Genomic DNA, 14,157 nt, shown 5'->3' on the forward strand with positions numbered 1-14,157 from the left:
CGAATAATAGGGAAATTTATCCATATAATTTTATTGGGAATGGAATTGGAAAATTTGAGCCGTTGTACTGGCAGTCCGAGGTTGACAATCATCAGCTTGTAAATAAAAATAGATGTAAATCGATAGATCATTGTGTCGTTCAGTCGGATTTGATTTAGAGTAATGTGAAAAATGAGTGCGTCAATAAATAACGATATATTAAACGAAGGTGAAGATGTGTTTAATGAAGATTGTGAACACCGAGAGTTGGTTGATGCATCGCCGTCAGCTAAACCGATAACATGCGAGCCAGTGGATAACTATAGAATAGTGTATTTTCTATTCTATTTGTATGGTGTTACTTCTCTTATGCCCTGGAATTTCTTCATTACGGCAAATGACGTAAGTTTGTAGCTCAAATACACCCGGTAAACGTAAACAATAAAAAAACTCAACACAATCCAATGAAAACTCAACCATATGATAGCTGTCAGATCTGTCACCCTCTGACTAATAAATTAATTAGTCAATTTGTTTATACACGCTTATACCCACCTCTTTTTTTATCTTGTTATCTAGAGTTATTGACACTTACATTAATTATTTTGTTGAATTTGAAGGAGATTAAGAATTATTATCACTATATATACCTATTAGTTCCTACTTACTGAATTATATTAATTCACAAGGTTAATTAGATGTTGATTAAATTATCTACTAATGGTATTTAATTTGTAATGTAAGATAATGATTGGAATACATATTTTTTATTGTGTAAACTGATAAAAATACTATGACAAGAAGTGTGGTCATTAATATTTTTTTTATAAATTATGCCTCACAAGAGAGTCCTTAATAATATGTTTGGTAATTGTACCGCAGAGGTGGACACGAGCATTTCAAGCTTTAATAATTTTTTTTTACCCAAACAGTTTATTCTATGTAGACAATTATATTAAATACCTTTTTCTGTCGGCACATCGGCTTTTCGATCCAATAATCGTTGATTAAAAATTTGAAATTTTCATACATTTTGATACACCATTATCACAAACTAGGATTATATGAGGTAATATTAGGTTGGGGTAGGTTAGATTAGGTTAGGTTTGGTTTGGTTTGGTCTAAAAAGAAAGTTGTAAAATCTCATGTCCAACTCTGCGGCACATTTACCCTATGTTTTATCTGATTTCTGTCAAGATATTGGTAAATGTGCCGCAGATGCCGTCATGAGATTTTATAACTTTCTTTTTAGACCTAACCTAACCTACCCCAACCTAATATTACCTAATACAATCTTAGTTTGTGATAATGATGCATCAAAATGTATGAAAATTTCAAATTTCAAATTAACAATTATCGGATCGAAACGCCTATGCGCCGACAGAAAAAGGTTTTATTATTATAATAATTAATTGTCTACATGGAATAAACTGTTTTCGTAAAAAAAAAAATATAAAAGCTCATGACGGCATCTGCGGCACAATCACCAAGATATTTTATCCTTATTTGCTGTCAATATATTATGTACTTAATGGATGGAAATTGGTGACTGACAGTTGGCCCACCCTGTGCCTAATTTTTTAATTAATTTGCATTATTCATTGCGCTAATTATAATATAATGTGAATAATGAATCTTCTTAATACAATTATCCATAGAAGTCAAGGTAAACATTACATAATCATTTAGTGTCAACCCTTCTCCACTGAAATATTGATTTAATCTAATAAAACGCAATTTAGTACTTTTTCCACTTTTAATAAATAAATCTGGACCGATTTCGTCCGCCTCAAAGGGACATTTTCAACTGAATAATCTTTATCCACTGACTTTCAATGTCACTGCATTTGTCTGCCTGTTTTCCACTTTCCGACCAATATGACCAGAGCACTGCCATTTCAGCAGTGTCATAATTGCACATTATTGCTTGGTACCTACTTCTATTTATTGGTTTTTTAATAATAAGTTTTATCTCTTATCCATCTTTCACATGATGTAATCACTCGTAGCTCACTTTGGCTGAATGATACTTTGCTACACTTTGCATACGACGGGGCGTCACTTTTAAAAATGGCATTTGGAATGGTTGAGAGTGGAATTAATCCGGCGATCAATCTCATCATACATTAACTTATACATCATGGGTAATATGTAGCTTGTAGGCCAGATCTGGCTCGGTCTATTTTCGTATGGCCACATACATATCATAAACCAAAAACGGTTGCCCATGCCTGATTTGTATACTTTTACATATTAGCCAGCTACAGTAATTGGGTTGAAGAATAACATTCTGGTATTTTGATATCACTAAACACACAACTGGTTACAAATAGAATATGCCAATTGATATATGCTTAAATTAAGAGTGTATTCAATTTTCCTCCATTGTTATAGCAATTATTGTAATAAAAAAAAAATTGTGCAACAGAATTTCGAGGGAGAGTTAGTTAGGATGTCTGCATATCGGGGGAATGGCCAATTACTAGATAATCTTCTTTAAATATAGTAGATATTGTATGTAATAAAAATATAGTACCTATGTATTGTATACAGCAGGGATGACAACAATTGTAAAGGAGGATATAGATTGCACGGTTTTTCAATCAATCAAGCTAGGGAGACTGCACTGGCTAGGCCATGTGCACATTATGAATGATAATGAAGGCTAAAGAGAGTAATAGGGGCCTTTACACATGTGTAGATTTATTGTTGATTCAAAAATTATGATATAAATAACATGTACTTACTGTTGTGCCAATTTTAACATACACAATAACATTGTCCATAGTTCATATTGACGACTATACTTCCATGTATGTAAAGTCCCTGTAATGTCGAGCAATAGCCGACTGTACACCCACCTTTAAATCACATCATGGCGACGGGTTCAGATCTCGTAGCAGCAAGGGCGGATTTAACCTGTCCCAGCACAAATAGAGCCTCCTATAGAAAAAATATATATTTATATTCAAAATAATAATATTAGCTACCTTCCTAAAATGGCGTATGACACCATTCACCGTAATTCATATAATTATTATTTTCTTAAAATGTATAAATAAGTACTTTGGGTAATAATTATTTTGTAATGTTTTGAAATCTAATCCGTTGAAAATTATAGTAGGTAATGTAAAAAATTGTATCTATTGAATTAAATGTTATCTGGAATGACTGTGGTCACTAAAGCTATTATCATTGTTGTGTCAAACTATTTGTGGAATTTTTATAAAGTTGATTCACAGAAAATTTAATACATATCTTATCAATATACGCACACTCAAGAGTACCGTTAAATCCGCCCCTGAGTAGCTGGATCAAATTTATTAGTTGTCCGATCCAGAATATGTTGTGAATAGCTGACGACCGTTCATACTAAAAACAACTGTTAACACAACCTCCACTTTATTTAGTGGTCTATATTATGCTCTGCTTAGGAACAAAAATGCTAATTTTTACCACGTTTTTATTAGCTCGTTTTCTTGTTTGTCCAGTACAAATCTTGCAATCGATTTTTCACTAACTTCCCGACTAGCTAGACCTTTGAAACTTGTATAATATATCAGAACACGATGACAATGCATTCTTTTAGCCATCTTTAAGCAGAATTGAATTCATTTCCAGTTAATTCTGTTTTGTATGGAAAGTTAGTTCGGAAAAAATCCGCAAGGTGGCGCTTCGATCGAATTCAATGCTTGCACTTTTGCGTAACGGCATTTGACGATTTTGAAAAAAGAATTAACTCGCTTTCTTGTTTTTTGTTTGTTTGTTTTGTTTGTTTTTTTCTTCATATCAAGTACTTAAGTACATGTTTTAAAAATCTCATATATGTTATTCAATTAATAAATGTTTGAAAATTTCGTATAATTGCCCTCTTTATTACGCATTTGATCATTTTCTTTCAAGTTGATGGGATAATTCATCAAAAAAATTTAAGAAAAGTATTTATTAATACATAGAATTGTCAAGTTTATATGATCCAACAGAATTTAAAAACGTGGTACATAAAAAGTTCTTTTTATCTTGTAATTATTCGTATTTATGCTATCCTATTTAGTGAGGATATAATGTATCTTTTTTACAGCATTTTTTTATGTTTGCGTTTCTGAAAGTGTATTTAAATAATTTCAGTATTGGATGTACAAGTTCCGTGATGTGTCACCGCATAATTACACTATCCAGTTGGGGAAGACGCAGTTTCAAGCAGAATTCACTTCATATTTAAATGTAGCCGCTTCCGTTCCCAGTACCTTCTGTCTGATTTTCAATTCTCTCTACAGCCATTTGTAAGTTGTCTGTCAATAATAAATGTAAATATTATTTTAAATTAACAGTAAACGAAACGTCATTTCGAGTTTTAGAAGAAGAAGAAGAAGAAAACGAAAGAACAAACTGCTGCATCTCACAATATTATATACCTACATATTATATTATCAATTCATTTATATCCTACTATTATCTACCAAACTAACAACATACTAGTACCACTTTAAAGACATAGATGACTACAGATTATCAGCCCTTAATTGGTCTTATTACTTATATGCCAACTGAAAATTTTGTTTCTTATTCGGTTTTTCCTCTTGTGTCAATGATTTATTTTCAAATTACCTTTCCGATTTCCAAAATGACAGTTTTTCCAACAACATAATAGTACAAAATGTAAAATTATAAAAATGTTGGTATACTATACTTAACAGTGGCGAAGGGTGGAGGTAGGCTGTTAGGATCTGACATAAATAGTGCACTAAACTTTGTCATTCAAACGTATTTGTGTTCATTGAACTAAGATTAGAATGTATAGATAAGGTTTGTTAGTTTTTCAAATTCAATGAAATGCTGCCTAATCCAAGCCATTATAGTAAAAAAATATTTGTTTTAGTATTTATAAAATATCTAAAATTATGCCATTAAACCATACATCATTTTAGATATTTTATAGATAGAAGAATATTTTTTATGGATTATGGTTTGATAGAAGTAGGGCTTAAAAAAACTAACCAGCACCACCATTTGCAATTGCATATTTCATTGAACTAATGTTCAATGAAATCAAATAAGTATGACTGACAAAGTTTAGTGGGAACTATTTATGCAGAATCTTAATAGCCCACCTCCACCTCTTGCCATTGTCGTATACTATAATATACACACAGACATATATCTAATTTTATTATGATTCGCAAACAGTGCGCGAATTACCGATAATTTAAATATTTTATATGAGAAAACAATTCAACCATTCAGGGTACCTACAATCCTAGACTAAAAATCTGATTATTGATGAAAGATTGTGATAAGAGTACATACATATATTATTTTATGAACGTACATAACTTAACTAGATAAAATTATATTTGAAAAAAAAATGAAACTCGACGGGATTTGAACCATTGGTGTCGCGCCAATCCGTGCATTAACCAATTATGCCACAAGCCTCCCAACATAATAATATTATGTTAGGAGGCTCGTATCATAATTGGTTAATAGCATAATGGTTACATATTATGTAAGTAATAGAATAATTTCATATTATCATAATCAAATATTTATATGTTTGCAGAATTCCACTATCTATTCGAATGGGCGGATCATTGCTTGTGATAACAATGTTGTTTATAGTGACGACTGTTATGGTACAAGTTGACACGGATGACTGGCAAGATGGCTTTTTTATTCTCACCATGCTCACAGTCGTTGTTATCAATGGTAAATATGACCCAAATTTATTAAATGAATGAAATTGAATCACTATTATGTATTAACTTGACCAGATGCACTTTGATTTTAACCTATACCCTATATCTTTTCATAGATTAATCATTTAAAATAAATTGTATGAATCAAGTGAATTGAAATCATTACTGATTTTTTTTTAACTTAGTTTATTGTCATTAAAAATTAAATAATCAAATGATCATTTTTTTTATTCAATAACTACTTACTGTATAAGATACAATACTTACTGTAAATTTACAATTAAAGAATTTATTTAATGTTTTATTGGTTTTTTTTGTCATGATAATTTTTTCAATGTCATAATTTGATTCTATTAATCATATCCTGTCTCAGTTTAATAAACATTCACGGGTGGACACCTTTATCCATTAACCGCAAACTAATTTATTCACTCTTGAAAAATTGGTAAACCGTTTGATTTAAATCATGGTTTCCCAAACTGGACGCGGAACGGATCAGGGCGAGTGTTCCCGGCTCCAGAAACAGTAGAGGGTATTGAGTATATTTTACCGCTTTAATATTTAATTTCAATAAATAGATTTATAATTTTTGTTCCAAATGGTTTATTTCCAAATGCTCATGGTCTACTCTTAGCTGCAAGTCATTTCACATTGACCATTCATTACCTAACGTCAACTGTCAAACATAAAAATGCCACCTAATAATTGATTCTAGGTGCTGGAGCGATATTCGGTGGAAGCTTATACGGAATAGCGGGTAAATTTTCAACACAGTACATGGCCGCCGTGGTGAATGGTCAGGCTCTAGGAGGAATCATCGCCGCTGTCGCCCAAATACTATCGCTCACGTTCAAAGTGTCTCCTCTGCACAGTGCCATGATTTACTTCATCATCGGTGATCTCATGATGATAGCATCACTGCTTTCTTACTTCTTCCTGTCCAAAGTTGAATTCTTCACCTTCTACATTTACGGCGCTTGTCGAGACCTCGGAATCTCCACTAACAATAGAGTGATGTTTATTTCCAATACTCAAATACTGAAGAAGATCTGGATCTATTGTTTCTCCGTTGGTTGTATATTTGTCGTCACGACTGCAGTTTATCCGAGTGTCACGGTTTTGATCGAGTCCCATCATAGTGGTGCGGGCGGCGACTGGAACAGTAAGTACCATGTCCAAGACTTTTTTATATTTCTATCAGTAAGTCATTGAATAGAATCAGTGAAGCATTTTACAGGAAAAGAAAAGTAAATTAGCATATTTTTGCTCCTAAGCAGAGCATATCGATAACCTAGTTTTATATGGAAACAACTCAAAAAAAGTTTGTTTTATGATAACGAATGGCATTTAAAATTTTAACCAACCATAAAGGTATTAAACGTAACCCATCGTACCTATTAATATTAGCAAGGTTCTGGTGTATTTCATTGGCTTTTTTTACAACGAGGATACTGTCCCACGAAATTGAAACTGTGCTTTTACAACCAATAAAGGACATTCAGTCAATGGATTCAGCAGGCGTGCACGAGGTAAATTGTCGTGGGTGTATGAAGAAGTATATTGGCCAGATCTTACGGATGACATACAGGCGTGTGAGTGAACACGGAAGAGGATATCTGTTAAAACATTGACAATGTCAGCTATTGTCGAACAATCCATGGATACAGGCCATAAATTTGACTTCAATACTGGGTCACAGCAAGAGATATGTGTTTTGCATCCCAAAAATCAAATAATCTTAAATTCATTACATAATATTGAATTTCTTTCTAAATATCATAATTATGTATGTTTTTCTTTCAAGATATCTACTTTGTGCCAGTTGTCAATTACCTCATATTCAACTGTGGAGATTATGCCGGACGTGTTGTGGCTGGTATGATTTTAAAGGTAAATTCAATAATTTAATTTATTGCTTTATAGGTCTTTTTGTTAATGTTTTTTAAATTTCATTAAATTATTTATATTGACCGTGAACTGCCAATATCTCTTAACTTCTTAGAAGTAAATTTTATAGGAGGAAGAAAAGCATTGTCATTTTATCATATTTGTGCTTAATGCTGCAATTACATTATGATCACGTCACATACTGTCACATGCTGGTACGGCGACAAATTTAGTCTATGGTTTCGTCATTCTGCAGAATATTTTGACTGACCACTATCTCTATAAATTAAATGATGGAGAGTGCCAACTTTAATATTTTAGTATTTTGAATTATTATTCATTATTCATGCTAATTTCAATTAATTTTAACAGTTTCTATGTATGCGTACATTAAAACTACTTCCAATATTGCATCGATAGATAATATTTTGAACAGAACCCAACCTGAAAATCATAGCTAATAAACATAAACACCATAAATAGATACTAATTTAATAGAAAATCCACAGAGAAAATCACTAAAAACAAAATATAAGCGATTTTCACATGAGTCGAAAATGTGTAGCCATGTAGAAAATAATAATAAACGTTCATTGAGTCATGCGGTTGCCGATGAAACGCGTGAGGTGTGAGGTGACCTCATTGTTGTTCTGGCGATTACGGCAGATTTTTCTAGCTGGCAATATTCATTTAAAGTTTCAAAATGTGTTACTGGATGAGATCATCACTCTGATAACATTTTAAATACTAAGAAAAACGACATTATACACTTTTCCCGTAGCGTCAGCTTACTGTGACTGTATATAACGTGATGATAATGTATTTGAAACATAAGAGTTTTTTCGATTGGCATTTTATAAATATTTAGAAGAGTGATAGATTCAAGATCTTTTAACACACTTCATATTTTAACAGCAGTTATCAAATAACATTTGCACAGTTTTATAAAATAATGTGAATCTAATAAATTAGCTGATATTGATAATTCAGTGTCGATATGTAGGTCACCACTAATAATTACTTATTATATTATAACATTGTACATATAATATTGTTCCAGTCTATGATAATAATGTTAATTTCATGATAAAGAAGTGACACCAAAGACATTTAATCATATTGAAAATATTATGTTGATATCTTATTATTCTAAATTAATGTTTTCTAGACAAATAAATGATTTGTTGCCTATCGAGGTTATCTAAATAAAATAAAATGGAAATGCTTCATACAATTTTTAATTTAGAGGCTTAATCAACTGGAAAAACCGATGTTTTGATTAAATTAAATTTACATATTGTTTTTAACTTTGCACAATAAAAAATACTCTACCCAATAGAATCTTTGAGTATAATTATTCATAAAGGAAAAAATGTGTATAGGGTCAATTTTTGAGTTCCTCATAATAATATATTTTCTAATTATTAATAAGAGTTTTGTAATTTTCCATAAAGACTTTCGTCACCTTCAGGCTTTGTATACCAATGTTCCTCTAATTTTATGTTGCATAAGTGTGCAAAAAAATCAGGATGTCCATTGCAAAAAGTTCCTATGTGGTAATATAGATAGGCATTAAGGGGGGACATGCTCGTCGAAGGTCAAAATTGAGTTTTTATTGTATTTTCAAACCATGATCCTGGACACTCCTTAAACATTGTAGATAATCTATTTATATAATTTTGAAGCCTTATTATCCTTTATAGTTATTTTAAACATTTGATGACTGCATGAAGTATTTTTGTTACATAAAATAGTATTCTTTTAAACCTCTCGCTCTAATGTTTTAGAATATAGTCATATTTCGGTACATAACTGTGCAGTGGTGTTAAGATTTTTTACATTTATTAATTTTTAAACGCATTTATAAAACCATTAGCATAATTTATTACGAGATAATTTTTGTAAAATATTCACGATAAAAAATTATATTGATAATCTCTGTGATCCAAAATTTGACAAGAATTCGGCATTTTATTATTCAAAAAATTGGCAGGATTAACACATTCGAAGATAATTCTAAAGATACTTATTATAAGCTATGTCTTTGACCATTCAAGTGTGATAAATATCTTATGAATAATGATTGCTTTATAATAATTATTGACCTAAGAATAAGGTAGTGTTTTTTTGAAATACGCCATTTCTTCTGTCATTCCCCAGTGGTTAAGCTACAACATACGGCCGTAGCCATAAATTGACAAACTATAATTGAAGTAGGGAGTAAAATGATATTGACGCGCGTGTTTGAACATGTACCGTTTAAAAAAAAATAAAAAAAAATTCGGTTAGGTACATGTTCAAACACGCGAGTTAACATAATTTTACTCCCTACTTTAATTAAAGTTTGTCAATTTATGGCTACGGCCGTATGTTGTAGCTTAACTACTAGGGAATGACAAAAGAAATGGCGTATTTCAAAAAAACACTACCTTATTCTTAGGTCAATAATTATTATAAAGCAATCATTATTCATAAGATGTTTATCACACTTGAATGGTCAAAAACATAGCTTATAATAAATATCTTTAGAATCATCTTCAAATGTGTTAATCTTGCCGATTTTTTGAAAAGTAAAATGCCTAATTCTTGTCAAATTTGGGATCACAGAGATTTTCAAAATAATTTTTTATCGTGAATATTTTACAAAAATTATCTGGAAATAAATTATACTAATGGTTTTATAAATGCGTTTAAAAATTAATAAATGTAAAAAATCTTAACACCACTGCACAGTTATGTACCGAAATATGACTATATTCTAAAACATTAGAGCGAGAGGTTTAAAAGAATACTATTTTATGTAACAAAAATACTTCATGCAGTCATCAAATGTTTAAAATAACTATAAAGGATAATAAGGCTTCAAAATTATATAAATAGATTATCTACAACGTTTAAGGAGTGTCCAGGATCATGGTTTGAAAATACAATAAAAACTCAATTTTGACCTTCGACGAGCATGTCCCCCCTTAAGCAAGTGAAAATTGAGATGACATTTAATAAAAATCATCTATACTTACTAATTTATTTGTCAATGAGGTTAATTTAGGTTTTTTGCTTGCTTGGTTAATAATTATTGCTTGTTGTTTTCAGCCTGCCAAGAAGACGTGGATTATTGCTGTTGTTGCCTTATTGAGGGTGGTCGCTATTCCACTGCTGATGATGTGCAATGCTCAGCCGCGCTCACACCTACCTGTCATCATACAATCTGACTGGGAATATATCATTTTACTGACTGTTTTTGCCATTTCCAATGGTTATGTCGCAAACATATCAATGATCAATGCTGCAAGGTATAAATATTTATATTAACAATCAATCATTCACTAGATTCTAGCTGATCACCAAGGGTTCAGAGGAAGGTGGTGGTCGGATCAAATAAATTTTTTTCCCCAATGTATGTTTAGATCCAGTGCATGGAAACCAAAACATTTACATTTTAAAGCACATTTAGTTATGTTATTTGTTATAATGTAAGTGTATTTTGTCAATTACAGACCATGTCAAAGTTTTCAAACATTTCCGTTTCATCGTCCTTAGTGCTTAATGATTCTTTCACAACGCTGATCAGCCAATTGAATTTCAACCACTCAGAACTATATTCGGGACCTTTCCTTTTTAGCTTTTTGTCTGAAAGTATCCCTATCAGAATTAGACGAAGAGGTTTTTTTCTAAGCGTCAAATCTGTATGCAGTATTCTTTATAACCTTTTTCAAAATTTCAACGTAATAAATGTAAAGATTTCAAAATAAAGAATAAATATAGGTTTTAAATGAAAAGTAAAACATAAAGAACACAACGCTATAAAATAAAGGACAAATTGCCAGAAGAAAACTGAATTAAGATTATCAGAAATTATTACATACTAATTTTGAACAGCTTATGGTGCGTTTAGATGTTACACACTTTGATTACCACTGGTGTATGCCATAAGCCCAGTCCAGACCAAGAACATCTATATATGAACAATATGGGAGAAATTATTCATATGTCGGTGTCAGAAAATAAAAATCGAATTTATAAATGTATCTACATTTTTGATACAACTTTCAAAAAATTTGTATACAATGGTCAATGTCTCCCGAATCTATGTATCTTGATCCGAACTAGGTAATATGTTTATTATCGAAACATCAGAATTTACCTGGCAAAGATAACGGCTTTAAAAAAATGTCACCACGTTTCAATGCACCAATTTACAAAAACATTGTAGAATTGGCATCTTGTTATGATGCAAGTTATTTGGTAACTGTTAACACCAAAATAGTTGGATGCCCGTATATACTATTATAATTTGGATACAATAATGTTGCCATCTGAAATAAATATGGTTTTACATATAATTATTGTTCCTACTAGTAATACTATCTAAATAAATATCCATTGTTATTCTAACATTATCCTTCATTGCTATTATTTTGTCACCAGATTTGTTGAACATCACGAAAAGGAAAGAGCTTCTTCAATGATGGCTGCCATGCTCGGAATCGGAATCAGTGTCGGTGCTGCTCTGGGAATGGTTCTAGTGAAATCATTATAATGCAATTGTTAGATAATATATATCAGTGTTAAATGTACGTAAAGATATCTCAGGGGCATAGTGCTTAAGTATAAAGTACCTGTCCTATTAATGTATTTAGCCAATTATGCATTCCGTATTATCAACGTAAAATTTGCGTTCGCAAACAGAAGTTTATATTTTTGTGATATGTTTACAGTATATATTATTAATTTTAAGGTACCCTAAGAAAATAAGTTAGGAGTTAATTATAAAAGCCTTTATTAGTTAAATATATTTATTATCTCCAAATGATCTTATTTTGCTCAATGTTAATTTATTATAATAATTTAATTATGTCAACCCTTTGGTTACTTATTATATTTGCAAAGTATTTACGAAAACTCCAAGGGAAGTTGTTCATTTTATATAATGTATCAATCACTTGGTGTTTCACTTACACGGTAAGGTTTATCAAGTTATCTTTTATATCTTTATCAAGTTTATCTCACTACAAAATGATAATGAGTTTTTAGAAAGATGCTGTTTTTATCTGAGATAAGAACAACTGATAAAATTGAATTTAAAAAACTAAGTTACTATTGAGTTAAGGGGGTGGGAAGTATCAATGCTAAATTTGTGGGGAAAGGGAATAACCACGCCATAAGAAATCACATACATATCCGGGTCTATATTGGAAAGATGGGGTGATACATTTAACAACACAACACAACACAAATATCATGAAAGAAGTTTTTCAAAATTAGTTTTCGCTTTGCAAGAGTTGAGGACCTGAACGACGTATTATCATCAAAAATCTGTTACATTACTAATTTAATTTTTATTCGGCAATAAAAATGACAATTTTATGTGAATTGTATAAGGTGTTAACCGTACTAAACCACGTCTGATGTTCGCAGTAAATATGATTGATATTATTTTATAATCTTCATATCTCAGCTGCGATTTTATGGCACTGTATGCAATGGTAAATGGTAGACTCAGGTCGGGGCGTACATAAACATATAGTTTTCAACGACACATGTTGAATGTAGAGCAAAGCTCTTACTACAACAATTGCTGTAATACCGATAATTTGAGACTTAGTATTTCATAATTATTCAAACAGATGTCACCATGTGTTTATTTTTTTAAATTATGCATATCAATTGACAGTAGTTAGTAATTTGAGTTTAAAATCGGACGAGATAACTCACGAAATTTGTGTGTGCGGCCTGTTGATCATGGCTTCATAGAGCGAGATAACTCGCTGAAGGCATTGAACCGGTTAAAAGACGTCCGTAGCCATGATATAATGATAAGGCTATAGTTAGAATTTGGGAATACGACGACTTCATCTGAAATTTGCATCGAGTAATGTGAACGTTTTATTGATATGTCATTATCGATTTACAGTGTTATTTTGAAGTAAGTTTACGCAATATTTGTATTATTTTCCAAAGTATTATGTATAAAACTAAACCAAAAACAAAAATATTTATAGCTTTCATAAATAAATTTCTTAAATAGCAATGCATAATATATTATGGTAAAATTAGCAACAACCATCATGTCGCTCCTCTGTCTTTTTTACATAAGAAGAGAAGAGAGATTTGTTCTTAAAGGTAACCACAGGGTTAAAAATATTGGTACTGTATATTCTATACGGTTGGATTTAAGGAGTTTGATAATTAGATAAGTGTGTACAAGGTATTATGCCCCCTAATTTAATATTTCTTGCCTGCGGCGGTATTTTACTTCTTGCATTTCCAACCCTCATTTATGTACTTATATTTAGAATACCTAATTTATTAATAAATAGGGTTACCGTATATTCTCTTCTTCTCGAACATGTCCTTTTTTGAGACCTAAAATTTTTGTTTGACTAAATAAACAATGCCAAAACAAAAGGATATAATATATATTTTTAAAGTATCTATTTTTGTTGTAGCCTAAAAATCAAACCTTCCAACTACGTTAGTTGTCCTCTTTTCAAATAACCAGAATATGGTAACCCTATCTTACGTCTAAGGCATTTAAAAATAGCCAAAATATATTTCAATAAAAGCCATCCTTTAGCCCGCTCGCACTTCACAA

General features: G+C 31.1%; 1 protein-coding gene across 1 annotated transcript; it reads left to right on the forward strand.

The window, feature by feature from the left end:
* Positions 1–66: 66 nt before the first annotated feature.
* Ent1 (Equilibrative nucleoside transporter 1) lies at positions 67–12,872 on the forward strand. The gene is made up of 7 exons (XM_085956962.1): positions 67–381; positions 4,108–4,262; positions 5,540–5,685; positions 6,391–6,837; positions 7,480–7,565; positions 10,656–10,855; positions 11,991–12,872. Exons 1-7 carry the CDS (start codon positions 172–174, stop codon positions 12,100–12,102), a joined length of 1,356 nt encoding a protein of 451 aa, XP_085813088.1. The 5' UTR covers positions 67–171; the 3' UTR covers positions 12,103–12,872.
* Positions 12,873–14,157: the final 1,285 nt, after the last annotated feature.

The sequence above is a fragment of the Rhyacophila brunnea genome, unplaced genomic scaffold (assembly GCF_057557595.1).
Source record: "Rhyacophila brunnea isolate RB1 unplaced genomic scaffold, BYU_Rbru_1.0 scaffold_11, whole genome shotgun sequence".
NCBI lineage: Eukaryota > Metazoa > Arthropoda > Insecta > Trichoptera > Rhyacophilidae > Rhyacophila > Rhyacophila brunnea.

Excerpts from the sequence above, each read along its gene's own strand:
- Ent1 (XM_085956962.1), top strand. The coding sequence starts at position 172 with ATGAGTGCGTCAATAAATAACGATATATTAAACGAAGGTGAAGATGTG. Across the intron at positions 4,263-5,539 it reads AATTCTCTCTACAGCCATTT|AATTCCACTATCTATTCGAA; the intron begins GTAAGTTGTCTG and ends ATATGTTTGCAG. Across the intron at positions 7,566-10,655 it reads TGGCTGGTATGATTTTAAAG|CCTGCCAAGAAGACGTGGAT; the intron begins GTAAATTCAATA and ends TGTTGTTTTCAG.